Source organism: Oxyura jamaicensis, chromosome 4 (assembly GCF_011077185.1).
Source record: "Oxyura jamaicensis isolate SHBP4307 breed ruddy duck chromosome 4, BPBGC_Ojam_1.0, whole genome shotgun sequence".
In the NCBI taxonomy this organism is placed as follows: domain Eukaryota; kingdom Metazoa; phylum Chordata; class Aves; order Anseriformes; family Anatidae; genus Oxyura; species Oxyura jamaicensis.
Genome location: NC_048896.1, coordinates 21,953,576 through 21,976,614, shown reverse-complemented (window position 1 = coordinate 21,976,614; position 23,039 = coordinate 21,953,576). Strand labels below are relative to the sequence as shown.

Below are 23,039 nucleotides of genomic sequence, written 5' to 3'. Positions count from 1 at the left end.
CCTGCTCAAAGCAGGTCTAATTAGTTCAGGTTGATTGATGTTGTGCACTTCAACAGTGCTTCTGTCAGTTCTGTTGAATATCGCCAGCAGGAACATCCACTTCTCACTGGAAAAGTAATGACTGTCACGATACATGATCTAAAATTCATAGCCCAGGTTGAGTAACTGGTAGGCAATTATGTAAAACATCTTTGCTTATAAATTCCAAAGATGTTATTGCTTTGGGGCTGGCCAGTGGCCATCTCTCAAGATATCCTTTGTCTCTACAGCCATGCAGCCTGTGTGAGTACGCAAACATAAACCAAGGCAGCCTGTTATTACCATTCTTAGGCAAGCAGACTGACTGGCTGGGCTGACTTTGCAGGGTTAAATGGATGGAATCATTATTACATCTTTTTACACTTTCATTTACAAAATCCTGTGTGCCCACATTGTCTGATTTCTACCCTATGCTTTGATAGATAGTTTCTGTATTGCTTCCCTACTATTAACCAAAAATACTACTTACTGGTTTTGCTTACTGAATAACTCCCCAATAATAAGCACTTTGCAATTTGTTAATTTATTGTGAAGAAAATTGTTCCTTAATGATTGTCTTTTCTCGGCCTGTGTGTACCGTTGTTCCTGTGGACAAGTATGTGTAAAGGGCTCTTGTATGTTCTGATGCAGGCAAGAATATTTCCTTATTTTCCAGTTTTCCAGGACCATTTATTTTAATGGCTAATTAATCTGAAAACAAAAGCAACCTACTTTAATTGTTGTTAGGCAAATTGCAAAAAAAAATTGATCGGAAGGAAACCAAACCCCATTTTTTGACTGTCTCTGTTGTTCATGCTTTACAGTAACAGCAGAAAGAAGGTCTGTCCCCTTGAGATGAGCTTCGAAAAATTACCAGTTCATTTATTTGTTGTCTGTGACGCCTCCTCTAGCATTACCTGCAGAGATCCTTTGCAACCTGCTCTTCTTCTAATGAATGTTATTCCTCTCCAAGAAATCTCATTGCAGAACCCACGTTTCTGAGTAAATTTTACCTCAAGCTTCTGCTGTTTGCTGAAAGAAAGGCCTGTTCTGCTGGGATTTGTTTTTCTCTTGACCTAGGTGGGTAGAGTTGGCCTTTGCACTTGTAGGCACATAAGGGAAAATTCTGTGCATCTTATTCTGTCCACACTTCAAGGGCCGCCTTTGCCCAGTGTGCTTGGCCTAGCTATGCGGAGTACCTTATTTGTGGTCTTCAAATACTAATCAATAAGTTAATGTTAATAACCTGCTAACAGTGCTGCCAACTTTCATCTCTTTGACCAGGCCACTGTGCACAGCCTCAGCCTGACCATTCTGGGAAGAAATTGATACATGCTTCTTTGGGTTACATCCCAAGCTTAATTCAACCTTTTCTGTCCTAGGAGTGTTTGTTTTGAAAGGATGACAGATTTTGTGATCATAATGTGTATTTAAAAAAAAAAAAAAAAAAAAAAAAAAGTTACACCAGGCAATTTTAACATATTTTCATATATGAAAAAAAATAGCAGGGCTGTGTGGGAAGAGAAGGTCCATAGGAGGATATTAGTACACGGTAACTGTATTTATTCACTCATATAATGTAGGTAACTGCAGCAATGCCCTTTCTACAGGGAGACAAGAGAAGCCAAAAAAGCAGTTGATTTGATCAAAGCAAGGAAAAAAAAAAACAAAAAAAAAAAAAAAAAAAACGAGAGAAACAGGAGGTGCAGTGCAGCAGCACTCAGCTTTTCCCACCGTCTCAGAAATGGGTTGTCCAGACAATTGTTCCTCAAATCGTGTTGAAGTGCTTGTGAGTGGACATTTCTGGGGAAAGAGGGAAAGGGAATGTGTGTGACTAGATGAAAATTTCATCCTTCTGGTTTTTCTACCCTTCTGTAACTGAGGATTTGTGAATGAGTGTTCCCATGAAAGTGACTGGATTCCTGACACTTCACTGAAAAAACAAATGCTTCCAAGTTTTTGGCAAAAACCCAACTGCATCAAAGGCCAGAAGCAAGGAGTTTGGATTCTGGTAATTTTCCATTTTCATTTGGAGGATTCAGATCTAAGTGCCGAATCTCTCACCAGAGAATATCCATTTTTTTACCCCTTCCAGCTGGCTCTGAAGAACCAGGTTTGTGCTGGGAGAAGTGAATTCCAAGGAGATTGGTGGCCCTTTTCACAGAGTAAGCATTTTCCACAGGCGGGGTTATGCCAACCATTACATGACTAACGTGTAATTAGGAGGCTGGATACTTATAGTTGTCATGTCCCTGATGCCAAGGGAGTCCAGGACGGCTGTGGAAGAGCGAGCACTGAGGGAGATGTGGCTTGGCTGACCAAGCCGTTTATGTCTGTTTTTGTTTTTGTGTTGGGCCTTTGTGTTGGCCATCTCAGGAGGCAGGTGACAGAAGTGTGGACAGTGCGGTGACTCTCCCTTATGGCTTTTACAGTGAGTCTGTGGTAGAAGGTGCTGCCAGTCAGGTGAAGGCCTGCTGTAAGGACACAATTTGGACAGAAAGGGAGTGCTAGGAAAGGGAAACTTAACACACTTCCTGTTCTGCTGTGGTGAAGAACAAGTCTTCTTGCCTGGGCCGGTTTATCTGCCCCGTCCATCTCTGCCTGGGGAGTTCTTTGATGCTGAGCTGATCAGGTTAGAGTCTTCTTATCGACTCCATGCTTACCTCTGTTTGTTTTTATTCCGAAGTTCGCTCTCTCGTTTTGCAATAACCCACAGGGTGCTGGGTGTTGCGCCAGCCGTGCCTCAATGAAGGATCTTCACTCAACACCTTTCCCTTCCCGTCACACCAGTCAATGCGACTCCTGCATTTTCCAGCAGCATTCGCTACACAGTCCAGACTTCAGTCGAGCTGTGGTTGGAGGTCAGAAAGGCTACCAGACCTACCGGGACCTCCCATGGGATCTTCAAAAGTAGGTGGTGTGTTTTAACTCAGCCAGTTTTATTTGGAGGTGTAATGTTAGTAGGGGATATCATTTATGGGAGAGCTTCAGGAAGTGAAGGACATAGGTCGAGAAAAGACATTGCTGTTCTCTGTCTTTCCTGCCCTCAGCCCTTGTTGTATCTTTGCCTCCCTTCATCCTTTTAGAAGTAGAGTACATCATGGACCCATCCGAAATTTGCAACTTGAAAGGGGGCAATAAATGGAGGGGACACTAAACAGTAAGTTGCGGGCTGAAGGGGAGATCTGGGGGATTGCTTTGAATGAAAGGAACAATGTGTGGCTAGAGAGAGAACCGCAGAGAACCTTTCCCAGCATGGCCAGGAGCACAAAGATTTGCCTTCTGTTTGGAAAGTTGATATGATGGCTTAAGTTGACGCTTATCTTTCCCTCTGTAATTGTCTTATCCTGCCCCCAGCAGGATTTTATTGTTGCAGTACAGAATCCAGGAAGCTTTTTTTTGTGTCAAACGCAAATTTTAACACGACGATTTTGGGAAACCACGCCTTTTGGTCAGGTCTAGGTGAAATACTATGTCCCTCATGCCGTGCAAAGGGTCCCAGTTAAAACAGCAAAGGCAGCATATTTACATAAGGAGAAGGCACCCATGAAATGTTCATTGTTAAAGGTTGTTGCTAGAACTTTTAAAGAAGAAGCCACAATTTCTGAGGATAGTGACCAGGTGTTTTGTATTTCAAAACATTTTATGCAGTCAGAGATGTGGGATATTATTAGTTTTGTTTTACTGTAACTTAATGTTAAAGACATTGCTGGAAATTCAGAGTATTTTTACAAAAAGGAGACTCCCAGCCACCATGTTCTACTATGATCTCTTAGATCAGAGTGGGGATCCCATCATAAATGTAGAGTGAGCTGCCTGGAGTTTGTTGTTTAACACTGGCTCCTGAATTCATGGAAACTTTGCTTCTGGATTGACAGAATTTAAGAACCTGGATTGACAGAACTTCTGCACACTTAAGTGTTTTTCTCTTTTTCCAAGGACAATAATGTTTTAGTCAATATAGTGTTGACGTTGTCAGGAGAAGACTGAGTTTAGCTTGTGGTACTCAACACTCAAAGATCCCGCTGCCAGTTCAACATCCATACCTTTAAAACTGTGCTGCTCTGACAGTCAGTGAGGAAGAAATCCCCATCAGCTGTGAATACCACTTTGTGCATGTTATATAAAGGTGTATAGGTGAGGGTTCTGTGCATAGCAGAACTGAAAAGCTATTCCTTTTTCTAGTTAGATGGAAATCTAGTTGCTCTGTCTTGTTTATATCAACAGTGGTGTAAATCATTTTAATAACAGTGTGCTAGACAGTAGTTAAACAACATCTAAGTCCAGTTTGGTTGCCTCCTGTTTAGGAAAGGATTTAGGTGTTTAAATAGTTGAATAGATTGTTGTAAAATATTATGTGGGGGGGAAATAATATTTACACATTTCAGAAAGGATGGAGACTGGTCTTAATCAAAGAGGCCGTGTAGCTTGTAAAATGTCCAGAGATCTTTGCTGGCCAGGGATGTAGGTCTGAGTGTGTAATAAGAGTAGCGCTTCAGTGTTAGCTCTATCCAGCTCCAAGATATCTCTTTTTTACAGCATTTTGAGCTAAGCTGAAATATGTGCTCCATAAGATCCTTTAGAAAGCAAAGCTGCGGAGGAGAACAGGGTGGAGTGGACAGCCTAGTTGGTCTTATCACTTGCACATCATGCTGTGCCCTGTGGTCTGGGGAGCAGCGACTTACCGCAGCTTCCTTGTGAAGATCTTGTGCGCTGGCAGGGTGAATTGTAGAGTAATTGGTGCTGTATATGTTAGTCTAAAAGTGAATATGTAGGTGGAAATGCAGTGCCACTTGCACCAATTTGTCATCCGGTAGGTGGGCAAAATAAGTGTAAATTACAGACTGTTGAGGTGTAGCAGGAAATGAATACCAGCCCTGGTGCAAGGACAGTCATGTTCCATTGGTATTAGTGGCAGTTGTGCTTGATTATTTATTGCAGGAGGTAGATGTTCCTGCATGGTATCAAACAAACTTACTTTGCTCAGTTTGTGTGCTCCGGTCTAGATTCTGATTCCAGAAGACTCTAGTGAAGTTCTGATATATGCCACAACTAATTTGATGACTTTAGAATTGGTACCATTTATGTTTCCTTGCCACTTTCCCTCAGTTTCTGAGCTTTTCAGACAAAAAAAAAAAAAAAAAAAAAAAAAAAAAAAAAACAAAAAACTTAATCCTGGGTATTAAAATTTGGTCATCTTCATCACCTGAACAAGCCCCGGTGTAAGCTCAGCTGCATTTCTGGCCTCTGCTGTTCCTACTAGAGGGTTTTGCAGAAGTGCCTTACTCTGTTAAGTTTTTCACAGGCAATCTATTTCAGGTCAGTGCATTTTGGGTCAGCTGTAAGCCTTTAATTCATTCTGTTTCCATCACATACTCTGTCCATTTCTGTATTTTTAGTTACAGAGATCTCTGTTCCCGATGAAGTCTGGTTAACATCACCTTGGGATAGCTTCATTTGACATGACAATACTAGACAATCTGACAACTTCAAGTAGTTTGTGGACAGATTTGATGATAACAGGGACAGGTTTCATACAGAAAAGAACATGGGAATGGCTAAATTTCTCTGTCACTGGAAAATTGCCCAGGGCTCTGCCTAAGGAGCCTTCTCTGATTTCAGCAGCATTTCTCCTGTGAAGAAATTTGTCCATCTCTGTTCAGTGAAAAAACATTGCTAGATTACAGCATCACACTATTTATCTGCCCAGACCAGCAACTTTTTATTGTATATAAGCTATAAAATACAGAAAACAAAACAAAACAAAACAAAACAAAACAAAAACTTATTATTCAGCCAGAAATGCAAGCTTTCAAACTACATTAAAAGCTGGATACTTTGGGCCAGATTCTCGGTGGATAGAAGCTGTTACAGATGCACACAATCACGAAGGCAGAAGAGCTGGTCTTGTTATATCAGACCTGCAGAACTCTTCAGGAGTCATGTATGTGTAGTTGTTTTACTGTGACTTTTCATATACCCAGTAAACAGGTTAGGACACTGTCACTGTCCTATTATGTGTGTGTTTATGTGCTGCAATTATTACTATGGCTGATAAAACACTTTTCATCAATTTTCCTCAAAGCGCCTTAAATAGAAATGAAATATCAGACATTTTAAAACTATAGAGAAAATCTGCCTGCCTAAGCTTCTTTTATAGGACAATAAACAAGGGACATTTGATAATGCACAAAAAAACATCACTTCTAGGTGGCTGTTTTGGGTTTGGTAGTTGCGCTGTCATGTCAACAGCTTTCTTTTGCAGATGCCACTGGTGCATGCATGCCAAAGCAGAGGCCTGTGCTGTTTCACAGTGCGTGCTGACTTAGCTAGACACAGGCTCTGATCTGAAGCTCACAGCAACTAATGGAGGGCAGATAATTCTCACAAGCGTCAGAGCGTGCTTTCTTCCCTGGCAAGGGCTTTCCCTCTGAAGCAGGAGGTTTGACTCACTGGAGAGGGTTTTAAATTTGCTCCTTTGGAAGAAGTGAGCTTAAATTCCAAGATGTGAAAGAGTTGCTATTTCTTTCCTAAATTAGCAGTTTCAGCCTGTACTGAGGCAAGTACATGAATGATTTATTTAATGTATTTATGACACTTTTATTGAATGGCATCCATAAGAAACTAGTTAGGGTATTATAAGATTTTTAAATTGTTGAAACTTTTTTTTGATACCCCTCTGTTAATGAAAGTCAACAGACAACTAGCTGACCACTGAGTCCTTGCAACGTGTGGCTTTTAAAATTTATAAGGGGGAGGGATCCCTCTGGCTTTGTGTTTATTGGTGTGGGTTTCTTATTCAGAAAGTGGTTTCTTGGGGGCTGCTTTGTGCTCATGATGGGGGGAGCCCAAACACTGATATAAAATGTGTCCCACTCACCACCACTCGGAAGAGTCTCAGTGGACATTTCTAGGAAAATAACTAGCACAATGCCAGTTGAAAAAAGCCAATAAAGTGTTAGGAATTATGAGGAAACAGAACCACCAAATGAAATTGTTATGCTAATGTGGGCAATTTTATATCTTTTTTGTTTTGTTTTGTTTGTTTCTCTTTGTCAGCAAACTTTTCACTCCTCTTCCTAATCAGTCAAATCTTAATCTGGAATTGGCAAAAAACCTTTTGCCATGGGATGAAACCCAGTTCCCTGACTGCAGTGTATTTAAGATTACTGCACTGAGGTAGAGGGCAGGACCATGAAGGCTGCAAGCAGAAGGGACCCTAACAGAAAACCCAATGAAGTCAGTGGGAGATTTTCAGCTGATTTTTGGCTCAGGCTTAAAATCTCCATTTCTCCTGGAGGAAACTACTGACTGCTGCTGTAGGGTTTTTAATCCTGCTGTGTATTTCTGTTACACTCCCTGTTCCTTCTCTGTTGAGCAGGTAGTTCCCAAGGGGTTAGCAGAGATTGCTTGACCTGAGAACGTAGTTTCCTGCCATTGAACTTGTATCAGCTCTCTGCAGTGTTCAAGCTCTTGGTCATGTGAATCAGAGCTATTTCAGTTTTGGGATAGTTACTTCTCACGTGTCTTGAATCCCTACAAGTACTGTCTCACTTTTCATTTGACAACATGTCCCATTGTGTAATAATTAATCTTTGAGGAATGAACCTTAGGAGACAGAGCAGAGCAGCAATACAACTCAAACCTAGTGGAAATGGATGAGTATCAGCCCAGCAAGCTCTGTGCTTTTATCTCCAACACAGATCTTTGAAAATCTGGATTCGAAATTCAGTCCATGCATCTTTTCAAATGGAGAAGTACCCAGTTTGTACAGATTAGCCAAACAGGGACATAAGCTAATCAGGGACATTCTAGTCATTTTTTTTTTTTAACAAAGTTTTGGTTTTAGAACAAATTAGTGATGGAGAGCAAGTCTTTAACAGTCCTTTCATGCTTTTATTTAAAAGCAAAGGAAACCATTTATTCAGAAAAAAAAGGGGGAAAAAGACATCTCCGTTTTTCTCCAAACAATCCCACCTCTATTAAGTGACTTTCAATGATTTATTTATTGAATTTTGTCAGTTAAGAAGCTGTTCAATTTAGAGCCTGATGAAATGGTGCTCTCAAAGAGGTTTCACGAATTCAGTGGAGGTCATATAGTGAGTAAGATTACACATATAAGTAACTGTTGTGGACTGAGGCTTCTGTTTACTACATGGAACTCAAAAGGGAAGAAATTAGGGATATAAAAAATTAAAACGTTTATACAAAAATGCTGAAAAAGGTTGTAATATATAGAAAATTCTCTCTCTATAACTGTGTCCCAGCCATGTTACTTCTGGTCTGATACTGTTCTTTCACTGATATGATAGGCAGTTCTTCGCACTCAACTGCTGTGGTTGTTGGCATTCAGTCTTTTAAATGGGCTTCTCAAACCCAGCATTTTGGTTTGGGGCTCTGCCAGGATCGTTATAGCTGAAAGACCTTCTGAGTGTTTTTCCTTCTGTGAAGTTTGAGGAAGGCAATTGCTTTTTTAAATGAAACTAAGATAATGAATGTGAGTAGGTCATGTCAAGTTAGCTGTATTTTTGTTTGTTTGTTTGTTTGTTGTGATTTTTTAATTATTTTTTTATTTTTTTGCAACTTAGTCTCACTGCAAGCATTGTAGAAATATTTGCAAAACACATTGTCCGTGCAGAAGACAGAATGTGTTAGTTTTGACTACTAGCTGCATAGAATCATTGAATATCCCGAGTTGGAAGGGACCCATAAGGATCAAGTCCAAATCCTGGCACCACACAGGAAAAAATAAAAAGTGTAAACTAAAGCTGAACTTGGCTCTTACTTAATGAATTAAGTAATTAAGAGCTACTGCTACACCCACTAGGGCTTTGAGACCTCTCAGACAATAAGCTGAGTCCTGTTAGATCCTGATTTCATGTAGCACATCCATAAGGTCTATAAGGTCTATAAGGTCAATCAGTTTAGACATGTGTGGCTTGAAAAACAGGGTAACATGAGGCATGAGGAAAAGATGCTACAGAGATTGACCAGCCAAAGCCTTTTTGATTATCAAAGGCAGTTACTATATTGAGCTATTTCCTAAATGTTCTTGTTAATGAGACAAAGCCCTAACCATTTATACCTACGTATTTTTCATTTCTCCAGTTAGTGTTTTAAGGGAACTTCCATGCACTAGGCTCAGAAATAATGTTGGAGCTGCTCTTCACCAAACTCTTAACACAACCACTTCATTTTGGTGTAATTTTTTTTCTGCTGTGGATCTACAGATGCATTTTGAAGAAAACCAGATGAGATGAGAGTTTTAGGGTACAGGAGGAATGAACTGTAGTGTATTTAAACTGTGCCTCATGAGGTGTTCCAGAAGATAGCTGGTTATGAATATGGGAACTCACTGAGATCCCTTCATACCCTCAGGAGAGGGTCCCTGTAGCCTTCTTTCCTAGCTGTACGTGGAACTGGAGGTGTGCATGTTAGCACGAATGAGGTGGGTGGCTCTGGTAGGAATGACTCTTTGCCAAAAACTCTTCCTTCCTGTTCTGTATTTTGTAATGGCTGATAACATCATAGAAAACATGGCTCATGGGATCTTAAGATGTCTTTGAGTTCATAGCCAAAGGCAGAATTTGCTCTAAATAACCTTTTGGGGGCAGGTTTGTTTAAATATCATACTGACATATTGACTGTGTTAATTTGGATTAGCAACTGTGTAATTACAAGCACAGCAGAGAGAAGTGTCTGGCTAGGCTTTCTACCTGTGTTTCCTTGTCTGCTCACATGTGCCTGCCCTTCCCTGTCATTCCATCCCTTCAGCTAATACTGCTTAGTACCATGCTTACCTTTCTTTTTAGATTTGGCCTGAGTAAAACAGGAAGCACATGCTGTCCCTCCAAAATCTGTTTGTCTTTGTGTGTGTGTGTGTGTGTGTTCAGCCCTGCTGTGTGTGTTCAGCCCTGCTTTTCATGCTGAAATAAACTGAACAGCTTGGGTAATGCATAAACACATACTATACAAATGAAGGGGATGTTTTTTTGTTTTGTTTTGTTTTCCAGTTTTGTTGCACTAAGAAGCAAAGGCACTAGTATGTCTGTGATAACTGACTTGTTTAACCTCTTGAAAGCAGCTTACATTGCTGTACAAGAGTTCACTTAGCTGAAGAATGAGAATAACAGTTTTATTCTTGGAAATTTCCAGTCAGGGATTGTAAGAAAGTCCTTAGTGGGACGCTTATTTAACTGAGCCCTTAAAACAAACAAACAAACAAAACACCTGCATCTGTTTTCTATGGCTCTTGGCATATGTCAGCATATATTTCAAAATAGCCTTGAGTCATGGTTTCATTTTTAAGGGTGTTGGGTGAGAAGTCACTTAATACTAGTGGGAAGAATCAGCTGATACTAAGGGAGAAAATTTTATCATCTGCATCTTGTGTGTTTTTTTGTTTGTTTGTTTTTAATTGAAAAGCATCTCTTAGATATTCATTCCCCCTCCCCCCCTTTTTTTCAGAATTCATCAGCCAGCCATCAAAATAAGACATCTCGAGCCCTGGAAAATTGCTCTAATTGTTATTGGAACAGCAGTGGCAGCAGCCATCACCATTGGTCTCCTAGTTTATTTTCTGGCATATGGTAAGTTTTACAGAACTTAGACTATTCTGTTACTCTGTTAAGTGCATCTCTCTTGTGCTATTTGAGGCCCACAGTTCTGGGAGTTCATTTTCCATCAGTCTAACTAAAGCTTATTTGGGGAAAATCCACTGTCTTCTCTGGCACTCTTTCCATCCTCATTTAGCATCCTTGCAGATCTTCTCAGGAACATTTCCTGCTGTGCAGGGTGGTTAGGGCTGTGGTTTCTGTTGCCTTTCACTCGCTTTCACTCCTTTCATGTCTTCCTCATGTGATGAAGGTCAACACGTGAGCCTTCTGTGATGAGGTCAACACGTGAGCCTTCTGGCCCCTGTTAAGCAAGTGACAAGCTAAGCCTCCTGCTTGATTCTACCCATGGTGTTTCCCCATTCCCCTGCCCTGATCCCCAGCAGCTGCATGCCAGTGCTCAGCATTGTGTGGATAAATGGGCCAGGAAGGAAGGCAGCTGACCAGGAAGATGCTACTTGTGATCCTGTGTGCATGTACTGCTGGTCGGCCAGAAAAGTAACTGCTGGAGAAACTGGGATTTTTGTTACTACTTGGCACAGCCCACCCAACAGAAATGATTTCTTGTTCCTGAGTTCCCAGCTTTCAGAAGTTTTATTTGAATGGGTTGGATACAGGTCAGCCACTCCCCAGACATCTGTGCAGTCAGCCCCAGACCCTTCTGTAAGTTCACGGGTTTCGGTGCATTCTGAGTATCGCCTGTTCCTCTTCTCTCCCTTGCAGATCAGAAGCTGTTCTATTACAGCGGCAACGTAAAAATCACCAATATCCGGTACAGTACTGAATTGTCCAGACAGACCTCAGGGAAGTTCAGAGACCTGAGCGAGAGGGTTGAGAGACTGGTAAGTTGAAACTGTTGTGCCTTTCCTTTATGAAGGACTGTGTGATGGTAATGTGAATAGACCACGAGCCTTTGGTGCACCCTGACCCCTCATGATTAGCAGATGTGGGCAATGGATAACATGAGAGTCGTGTTCATACCTGGCAGACCAAATCCACTTGTTTTAGCCCATTTAGTAGATATTTGCAATATTCTCGGCAATATTCCTCTTACATCAGCAAACATTTTCTGTGCCTTCTCCTTCCCCAGCCTGTCTGCTGTATGTATGTGTATATATGCAGCATCAGGCACATGAGAGACCAACCTATACTGACAGAGCTCATCAGACTCCATTTCCCTTCTCCCCTACCTTATAGCTAGCTACCTGGCACTGCTTGCTGGCTTTCCTGCTACCCTGATGTCTCTAAGGAAAGCATGCTTTTACACCCTCTCCTTTACGGGGTGAGGAGCTCTATCTGTCAGGCTGCTGCTGATGTTGAGAAAACAATACACAAGTCCTTTTCCTGCTCCTTTGGTATGTTTTGTTGGGAAACTCTCCTACAAATAGTAGAGGGTGCTCACACAGTAGCTATGGAAATAAATAGATACATTGCAATTTCCTTTCTTGTTTTCTCTTTGAGACACTTCCCCACAGATGATAATTACAGAGTTCAGCTCTTTACAGCCATAAGCATGTGATTGTGCTTGTATCTTTTTGTACTTCATTCATTAGGATCTGATACATATCTCCTACCTCCTGTTTAGCAACCTTGCACAGATACTCAGTTAATAGGACAATCAATGCTTTGCTTCCCACTGTCATTTAATTTAGGGATGTGCCATTTGTTCATAACAAAATCTGAGCTGTGTTGGACGCTGTCCTGGAGAAGCAGGATTTAGCACTGCTAGCATCTCTTCCCAACTCCACTGCTGAGGGCCTTGGAGACCTTGGTCGAGTTGTCCTCCTTTCATGCATTTGTTTCCCTTCTGCCCCCTTTGCCTACCAGGGACTGTATTGTATTTCACAACATCTGCTTCTGGTACATGTGTGTAGAGAGTCTTACATAAGCTGCGTTTACTTAGGTGCTACCAATTGACAACTGTTACCTAATAATTGTAGGCTTTTAACCTTGTGATAGGACCTTGGAGAGGGAATGTTCTCCCTGAGCAAGGAGACATATTGCTGAGGTGGGAGGAAGGTGGGGGCTAAGGAGAAAACTTTGAGGAAGAACACTTAGTGAGTAAAGTCGAATCCCTTTCTCCCACTTCATTACTTTTTTTTTTTTTTAATTTCTCCTTTGGCAAGGAAACACTAATTTTAGCCAAGAAGTTATTTCATACAGTGTCCAGTGCAGTCAGAATGTCCTCTGAACCTGGCTGTTAATTCAGATACTGGAATAGAACCTAGTGCTTTAGAAATGTTGTCTCCTCTATGGGTGTCAAGTACTTCCAACAGTAGTGACAGTAAATACTGGAAGGAATACTGGTTGAGCAGTGAGAAACATAATTTCAGAGCATGGTAATTGTACCAGATAAGTAATGCCATAACAAGCATACAGAAAACTGTTGCCTTTCCCTCATTCCTGTGACTTTTCTTTCAAGCAGTCTTTAATTCAGGCATCAGCTTCTACCTCAATCTTTCACATTTTCTGAATTCTTTGCTGGGTGAGACTGAGATATGTCCATAAGTTTTGTTTGTTTGTTTGTTTGTTTTTTAAGTGACTCCATGCACTAATGAGCAACAAAATGCTCTAAGTCTGATGGTGCCCAAGCAAAACTCAGTTAGTGGTGTTGAAACTCAAAGCAATCTTTATAGAGACAGAAACATCCTCTTGGCTTCTTAAGACAGCTGTCTCAGAACACCTACATTTTCATCAGCAGCATTTTCACACCATCCTGTAAGCAGAGGTGGGGAGAGTTGATTTTTTTCATTTATTTTTTAATCATGTTTCCTGATGTGTTTGGTTTTATCAAAATCCTTTGTAGTCATACCCAGTTGGGTTCAGAGTTCTGGATGTCCAAGCCTTCCAGTCGTCATTAGTAGTAACGATACCTAAGCTCATGTTGTGAAACAGTGAGTCAATGCAGATAAATGCAGCTTCTTTCACAATACTTGGTGCAAAGTGAACAGAAGTGAATCATCTCTGATAATCAGAAGCATTCAAATTACCTGAGTTAGTGCAACTCCCTTCGAGTGTTCCCTTCTCTAATCCCTCCCTGATGAAGCCTCCTTTGTTTGTCCCCAGAACAACCCTGAAAGGAGCTCTTCTGAGTGTTGATGTTTCTCAAGGAAAAATGTTTTTGATCCCGTAGAGAGGTCATCCCTTGCCTTCCTTGGGACCAGCAGAAAACGTCCTGGTGTTTGCTTTGGTTTCCACAGCTGAACAGTAACACCCATTATGTGAATGACATTCCCTACTCTCTTATCTCATTGAAGGCGGAGGGAATGCAGCGAGATCATGCCAAAGAGCTGATGAAGCCAGTGCACCAGTCAACATTGCAGGGCTGACTGGAAAGTCTGGAAAATGTATTGTGGGGTGGAGCTGGGGGGGACTGAGGAACAGATGATGAAAGCTATCTGCTCCCTGCATGGCTTCCTACAAGCGGCCCTAAGGGTTCCCTTTGTCTTCTCTTGAAAGAGCAGACCTGACTGAATGCCACTGTGGAAAGAGATGTTCCAGCCTGCCAGAGCCTCCTTGTTTTTCTAGCTGGACCAGTTGTTCTTCCCTTCTCAGCCTAAAATGCACTGTGTCAGACCCTTCCCTCTTGAGCTGAGTACAAAGGGCACAGTTGCAGCCTTAATGGCTCCTTCCACAGGGAGCCTCTATTTTCTAGTGGGTTCACTTATGTGCAGATCGGCCAAGCATTGTCTTAGATGCCACTGTTTTCCTACATGACCATTATGCTCTGGTTTTCTGTAGCTCCTGCACCAGGCTTGGGCTTTTTTCTTCTTGCACAAAATCTCTTCATTCTGCTTTTGGATTTCCCAAGAGTGTCTTGAAGGCCCTAGCCGCCCTCTTAGTAACAGCATCTGGGGGAGATGTCCAAAGCCCTGTTCTAAACTTTTCTTCTTCATCTAAAGACCCTGAAGTGCAGCAGGAGATGAGACAGCTAGCTCTAGATAAACCTCAGTGACTGGGATGATCCCAGGCAGCAGCACCCACTGCCCCATGTGCAAGGACGAAGGTGGAGGTCATTTGAAAAGCAGTCTTTGATACCAAGTGAAGGAGTTGTGTGTTGAAAGGGATTTGAGATGAACACTTTACTATTTAAGGAGAAGTTGCTTCAGCAGAAGGCTGGCAAGTGTCTAGATATGAGAGAGTAATAGATACCAAGCAACCAAAGCATGGGCCCCTTCAGTACACGGCTGGTTGCTCAACAGAAGCAACCACCAGCTTTTACTCTGCCCACCAGTGACTTGCACATGTACATGTTCGCTATCCCATACTCTCTCCTGCTCCTGTGTGACTTTAAACCAGGCTGTGAGTTGGGTGGATGACTGTTCCTCAGGTAAGAGTGTAGCATGGCTCCCTCCTTGGCTGTGGGGTGGCTGGGGGAGACATAAGGTGTTTTTTTCCTCGCCATCAGTGCCTTGAGCCACAGAGTGGCATGGATTTTCCCTCCACAAGGTACCTCGGCTCTTCCCCTTCGTGGCACCATCCATAACCAACATAAAACTACATGGCTGGATCTGAGCAGAGTGATTGGGGATTGTATTAACAGGATAGCTAGGCACTTTCCCTGGAAAACTGTCTATCCCAGTGTTTCTATTGAAGTAATGGAATTTCTTAAGTAATTATTGCCTCTGAACTCTATACCGTGTCATGACATTTCTTCTAGAAACAGACATCTTGCTTCATTGATTTGAAGTGAACAAAGAATCTTCTGTGTTCTTATCTACAGACACTAGGAAAAGTTTTTGATGGATACAACTCTTGAAATGTGCCCTGTCTGATATAAATGAATCAGTGAGGTTTTAGTTTAGAAGTAGTGGCTCTGGCTCTGCTGAGTATTGCACTTGAAATGCTGCACAGGAAATATTGCACAGGAAATGCTGCAGGATAGTTCTGATGATCATGCCTGTTCTTGGTTGTTTTAAGGACCTGTTGACGAGTCCCTGTAATAGAGCTAGGAAGGAAGGAGACAGTTTTCTCCCCTGGGAGGTGATGTCTGTTGACATATTTATTTGAGAACAGTGGGGGGACAGGCAGGTCCCTGCACGACCCTGCACACAGATCTTTGTGCTGCTAAAGGTAAGTGAGAGTCCCAAGGACTGTCAAGGGCAGCATTTGGAACCCAGTAGCTCTTTGCAGCTCCGCACCTTCCCTGACACTTTGTGGCCATGAATGAGGCTTGCTAGCTGAATCCAGTGCCCTTAGCTGCTTCCACCACAGAAGACACTGGATGCAGTGGGAGCTGACTCCATCCTTTGCATCGTCAGTGATGCAGTGCAGGTTCTCAGTGGCTTCAGCACATTCCAGTTACAACCAACCAAAGCACGCTGCAGTCTCCCAGCTCCCAGGCACTGATGTCTCCACTGTACAGCTGGGGAACTGAGTTGGAGAGAGCTGAGAGGCCAAATCCATAAAGCTACTTCAACACCCGCAAATTGATCCCCAGAGACAAAAGAATTTTTCAGGTGCTTACAGATGACCAGGAAAGTCATCTTGGCCCACTCAGGTTTTACTCACCCTCATCACAGTACTCGAGTTTTTGTGATCGTTTCTTCAACTCCAGTGTAGACACTTATGTTACTGTGGAAAATAGAGCTTTAACTCTTGATAACCTTTTTTGGCAGTTTGATTATCCTTCAACAGGACAATTCTCATAACTGAAAGGCTGCCTCTCTGCTTCATATCCAGTTACAAGCTTTCGATCATCGTGATTTGAGTTGTGAATAGCTTACAGTCCCATCTGCAGGCACAAAGTCTGCAATACTGGTGAGGCTTTCCATGTGAGATGAATGAAGTCTGACTGAAAGGTCTGGCAGCAGTGAATGAGTAGGTGAGACTGCTGTCTCATAGCACTTAGCCTTTTTAGGGTCAGGCATTAGACAAGGTTTCCTGGGGAGCCAAACTGTGTGTTTTTTGGGAGACAGAAGAAGGTGAAATACAATCTCTTTAGAGCCGAGAGCTAGTAGCAAAGCTGACTGGAACTGTACACGAGGTGTTTATTGCACCTTCCATGGAGCTAATAAGGTAAAGCTCAGACGTGTGTGGTTTGCTTGATAGATACCTTGTGGTCCTTGGGTCTAGAGGTTAATTCAGCAGTAGATCCCCAAGCCAGGAGTTTTTTGAAACAGTCCTAAAGACTGTATTTGCTCTGGGAAACCAGGCTGTAAGGGCTAGTGTACAGATAATAACTGAGCAATGTCATGGGAAATGGAGCCTAATATCCATCTTTCTGTCTTGAATTTATATGTAGTAATTCTTCAACTTCTTAATACAGTGTGATTTTCTCAAGTAATAAACATACAAACTGATTTCTCTTCCCCCTGCCCGGTTAATCAAGGCAAAAGGTCTAAAAAGCGTGTACAAAGGCTGCGGTATCATAACATGACACCCTCCATCCCCCAAAATAAATAGCTCAAATTCAGATCCAGTGTGTGACAAGATAAAGAGGTGTAAAATGGGCACAAGGAAAATGGATGTGAACGTGAGGTGGAAAAAGGAATTCAATATGAAATAAAGGGCAGTTATCGATAGTGTGTGTGTGAAGGGTAGAATCTTATCTTAATTATAGACTCACGATCCAGAATTACTACATTGTTTACTGGTAATTAAATGAATGAAGTGATTCAAGATGTGAACTGGTGTCACTGAGATCAAAATCTGACTGGTCAAGACAGTAGTTGTTTAAAACATGGTGTTGTCAAGAGGGAGAATCCAATGTTGGTACTGTACTTTTGATTGGTGCTATCTGGGCATTTGTAACCTGACTACATGACTCCCTAGATAGATCTCTCCTAGATCTATCCTAGATTTTATAAATTAGCTGTGTCCTAAGAGCTGTTTATTCCTGTATTTCAACTTTGTACCAACTTTTTTTTTGGGAAAAGCCTATGTTTTGGGGGGAAAAAAACCACCAACCTTCTCTGGATTTTGGCCTAGATGGGTTTCTATCCAAATTTGGATTTTTCTCTCCAAATTTTGGAAAATCTCCTTCCCAAGTGGACAAAATTTCAGTTGCAGTGTGAAAGTTTTAGGAAGCTAATTATGGACAATTGAAAGCTGGGAGTAGGGATGGGAATACTCAGGTGACCTTAATTCCAGCTGTTGCTATTACATGGCTATAATGAAACCCTAATGCCATGACATGCCTTTCAGATTGGTTGCACTAGGGATGAGCATGATACTTTAAATCTTGACATTCTTCCAGGTATTAGCCTCATTAATTTCTTCCATCTGAAAGACCAATCCCTTTAGGAACTATTGTGCATGGTCAGTTATTTCTATTGCAGCTGATGCCTCAAAGAACTGTCCAGCCAAGCTCATTGTAGAGCAGTCAGTGCTTACTCGCCTCCCAGCTTTAGCAGTTGAGCTATATAAAACTCTGCAGAGTTTTGTGATGATGTTTGCAGATGCACAGGATCACGCTGCCCTTGCCCACTGTGCTGGGTATGACACATGCTGTCTTTGTGTGGTTTCTGATGGGAAAGTTTCTGATCTTCTGGTTTGCCAGAGGCCTGCGGATTATTACACTCCTTCTTTTTCAGGTCCATTCTCTTCACCTCGGGCAAAAGTGGGGCTTTACGGTTGCCACTGCTGTGAGTAATTGGTATCCCTGTTTCTAAGAGGATTGTGATGTCCACATCCTGGTTCAGGACAAGGCCAGGTTCAGCTTCTCTTGCTGTCCAACCTGTCCAACTGTCTTCCTGCTCTCTTTTCCTTCAGTCTTTGGTAGAGTTCCCAACTAACCCCTCAATTGAAACCAGGGTAGGGAATATAGCAGGCTCCCAAGCAAGCTGATACTACGTGACTGGATCTCTCCAGTCAGCTGCTGGATCTCTCAGCAGACTGTGCTGTAAATTGGCCACTGAGATTGATGGTATGGAATTAACCCCACTGATTAGTAGTAATTTGTATTGTACTGTTACTGTAAAATACTGGAGGGGGTCACTGAGCCAGGCAGCGTGTTCTAGTTATTTATGGCTGGAAAACTTAAAAAAATCACAGTAGGCTTTACTTCCTAAGGAGCTATCAAGGCAAAGGGAAGAATGTAGCATGAAGAGAGCTGTAGAAGGACTAAACTGGTGGCAGGCAGAAAAGTGGTATTACTGAGCAGCAAGAGGATTTGCTCCCAAACCTAACAAATGCCTTTCAACATCCCACATGCATAATTCAGTGGGTTCAGCAAGTATCTCACACAAGTTCTGTCAAACGAGATTTAAGAAGAACTTTTTTTGGATGAATCTTTACCTTGTGTGCAGTGACAGAGCCATGCGTGGTGGGAGAAAGCAAGGCACACCGACCTTGCTGGGTCACTTCCAGACCCAGCTACACATCTGAACGATCCCAGTCCAGGTCAGCTTCATCCCACAGTGGAGAAGTGTGATCGCTGTCGCTCATGACCCGCTTACAGAGCTTGCTTTTCTTTTGGGTCCCAGGGAGGCAGGGTGTATCGACTGAATCTGACATCACGAAAAGCTTTTGGTAGGTTGCTCTCAGGGCTCAGAGGGCTGGCCCTGCTGACATGGTGTGACACGAGAAAAAGAGGATAATGAGATCCAGAGTCATCCGAGACAGAACAGAAAAACAAGTCTTGTTCATCAAGGTGTAAAACTTCTGGCTGCAAGGAACAAGGAAGAAATCTCCTTTGTGGCTGGGTTTGTACAGGTGGGAGTGTTTTGCCCTCTTCTCGTGATTTTGTTACTGGCCACTACTGACTACTGTAGTAGCATGGATCGAGCAGGGTGCAAGGGTGAAGTCCAGTTTGTGTTAGAAAATGTAAAGCATAGAGAGAAGCTGTGTTTTGTTTGTTTAAAAAAAAAAAAAAAAAAAAAAAAAAGAGTGGGATTTGAAATTGAATTAGCAAAATACCTGATTGCATTAAGATAAACGAGTCAGCAAACAGTAACTTAAAGAAAAATCTTTAGACAAATACTAAAGTAAATGTTGTCAGAAAAATACTGTTCACTTGAAAGGAGTAGGACATGGCTAAGAATGGTTGTAGATTTGTCTGCAGCAGCAGCAGTCACTATCCGGCAACTGGTAGACAATGGCCAGGAAAACAAGTGATCAGAGGTAAAATTAAGGGATCTGGACATGACAGCATCTCTTTTCAGTGGCTGCAGTCAAAACAAAATGCTTTAAATGAGTGCAGATGCTTCACCCAAGCAGCACTGGGTCCCACCTAGTTACTGGGCAAAGTTCTAGTTACTTTTGCTTCCAGGGTTATGACTCTGGCTGAGAAGAAAGCTATAGGCACAGTGGAGAAAAATGTTTATTGTTGGCTTTGGGTGTGAAAGTTTTTACCAGATGATTTATGGTAAAAATGTGGGATATTGCGAGCTATTATCAGAAGGCATCTCTATTTTTTTTCCTCTTAATGTAAAGTCTGTATGAGTATAAAAGAGGACATCTGGGACAGATTCATATCTGTCAAGTAGATTTATCAGCAAGGTTAGAGTTAGGGGCCACAGTGCAGACATTTGGCTAGCATGCCTTTCCCAATAAGATATGGCAGGTTACAGAAGTGGAAAAAAAAATACCTGGTCAGGTTTGAAGGTGTTAAAGGGCCTGTAAGGATGACTAGAAACAAACACTCTCCACTTGGTGTTTTTAATCTGTTGGTGAAGTAGTACTAAGGCAAATCCCAAGAAGGAGAAACTAAGTGACAGTGTGTAACAATAAAATCGGTTCCTTTCTCGTTGAGATATGAAATTGTGAAAGAGAATGGAAGTAACACAAATCCAGTAATGTTGGTATAATTTTAAATCAAGCACTTACTGTTCCTTCATAAAATAACTCCAGCATCCCTTTTGGATTGAACTTCCTGAAAACAGTATCTGTTGCTGATAGCTCAATTGCACTGGAACTCCTTAGATTCTTTTTGTAAAAAGTGTTGTGTGTAATCATTTTTTCTCTGATGTCACTGGAAATCACTCTGTGGCAGGACATAGTGTTCCTGACCAGTCTGCACAGAACATCTAGGAAGTGGTCCAGGATGAGGAGAAAGCTGAACGTGTCAAGAGTAAAGAATATGCAACCACATGAACTGCTCAGGCTGTAGCAAATGTGTGCAAGAGAATGGGGAGCAGAAGCAAGGATCCACATTTCTGCTACAGAAATGCAGGTGGCAAGTGTAGCAAAAACTCTTGCATTCTCTGAGATGAGAGAATACAGATGGATTGAAAATATCCATCTATCCATCTATCCAAAATCACCAGGAGGAGATACAGGTTTCAGACATGTCACATTAACTTCACCCTCCCTTGCAAGGGATTGCAAATTCTTACCTAAGTGTAAAATCAGCCTGCTTTTGCTTTTCTCTTTTGCAGCGTAGAGACTTGACACATACAGCAGCACAGCTCAAAGCTTTCTCTCGTTTGCACAGCACTTTGTGCTCTGCAAAGTTATCTGCCCCAAAAATCTCAAAGTCTTTGGAGGCAGTGCAGCCAAAGATAGCACACTCCATTGCACGCCACGAAGCTAGCAGCACGTCCTTCTGCTAACAGTCATCAGTGAAGCATTTGAAATTGTTACAGGAAATATAAGCAAATAGTATGACATATATATGACATATATTTAAAAAAACAATCCTCATTTTGTCTGAGGACAAATACTTACAATATCCAAAGTGTGGGGAGGGGGGCGAGGGAAACAGGCTTCAGAATTACAGGCAACATAAAACTATTCTTAATTTCTAAATGCATGCCTATTCTTAATTTCTAAATGCATGTATGAAATGCATTTTGCATATACAGTAGTTTGTTGCACTTGATATCTATCAAATATATCCTCTTCCATAGAGTTTTGTCCGTTTTTCTGAATTCCTAAGCAATTCCAGATAACTGTTGGTGACGGCAAGATATCAACCCAGTGTGTGACCAAGAATGTTTTTGTTCCCCCTAGTGTATGCTTTTCACCTTAAAATCACTCAAAATAAGGCAGTTTCAATGTTGAAGTTATTCTATATATAGCAATGTCAGGCTTTATCTTACAGAAGCTAAGGTTGAAAAGAGGATATTTGTGAGAATCACACCAGATTTCTTACTTGTTTCTGAATCTAAAAGACATTACCAGAACTTCGATTATTTTTTTCTACTTTTTTTTTTTTTTTTCCCTAAGGGCTGAAAATTTGAAGACTTGGTTCTGAATCAAACAGCCTTTATGTGCTTAAAAAACAGAAACAAAACAAAAAACTTACATGATTCTATAAAACATTTCTAAGTGTTTTTGCTTTGTTTTGTTTTGTTTTGTTTCCTGTAACACGTTTGATGTTTACAGGGTGTATGCATTTGATTTCCTGGGTCTTGCTGGTACAAGGAACTGCATAACTCACTTGTGACTTTGATGTTTCTCAATACTTCAGTGATCCCAAACTATTCCTGGCAGAATTTCTTGCCCTGTTATATCACACTGCATTGTCTCAGACGGGTCACGCAATCTTGAGACAACATTCAGCCTTAAGCAGGATGTGGTTAAGCAGATACCAGCAAAGATGTCATTTGGGCATTGATTCCTAATACACAAAAGTTATAAAACAAGTCCAAGGCTTCCTATTTCAGATGAGAATAGCATGTGGCATATAGCAAGGGCGTTTGGGGGAGGGCTGTGATTTGAGATCACTGATATCCTTAGTCCTATAGAAATTTAAAGCAAAGATAAATGTTCTATCAAAAAAAAAAAATGTCTACAAGAGAGGTGCAGTGCAGAGCACAGCATGCTGTATCCTTTCTGTAAGCCTTTTTGAGAAGGATATGCATGGAGAGGTGGCTGCAGCATGTTTCCAGATGTTTATAAACATCTGGAATTTATCCTATGAGTGGATAGGATGGTAGTCCAGTGGAACACTGATGTAGCCATAGGATATTGAGAAAAAAAAGCGATTTTTTTTGTGATGTGCCTCAGCTAAAATTGGGAATAGCAGAGGAAAGTCTGTGACAAATCTTATTTAGAGGTTGGGCTGGATTGTGTTTCTGTGGCTCTGTAATCTGTGATTTTGTAACCGAATGCTTTTTTTTTCTGAATTCTCGTTCCAGCAGTGCATCCCTCTCCACTGTTTTTTTTGTTGTTAATTTGTATTTTTCTTTTTTTCAACAGATGGACAAGACATTTCACAATTCCATTTTAAGGAAAAAATACGTCCGTTCACGCTTAGTCAGAGTGAGGTATGTGTTGTTTAAAAAAAAAAAAAAAAAAAGGCATACAATTGAGATGTTATGAAATGCTCACCAGGCACCAGGTCCAGCTAGAGGGACATTTGATCTGATTCAGTATGGAGGATCTTTATCCTGGATAAAGATCCTCCATACTGAATTAAGATTACACTCAGTGGGGGATAAAGCTCCAGTCCAGGAGGATCTTTATAAAGATAAAGATCTTTATCTTTATCTTTATAAAGATCTTTATAAAGATCTTTATCTT

At 41.5% G+C, this 23,039-nt stretch overlaps 1 protein-coding gene across 1 annotated transcript in view; it reads left to right on the top strand.

The window, feature by feature from the left end:
- Nucleotides 1-2,764: 2,764 nt before the first annotated feature.
- The window catches only part of LOC118167028 (transmembrane protease serine 11E-like), a 40,626-nt gene continuing 20,351 nt past the window's right edge, over nucleotides 2,765-23,039 (top strand). Inside the window, exons 1-4 of the mRNA XM_035326228.1 lie at nucleotides 2,765-2,928; nucleotides 10,486-10,607; nucleotides 11,355-11,473; nucleotides 22,716-22,783. Coding sequence (XP_035182119.1) covers nucleotides 2,765-2,928; nucleotides 10,486-10,607; nucleotides 11,355-11,473; nucleotides 22,716-22,783 — 473 coding nt within the window. The remainder of the gene's footprint in view (nucleotides 2,929-10,485; nucleotides 10,608-11,354; nucleotides 11,474-22,715; nucleotides 22,784-23,039) is intronic.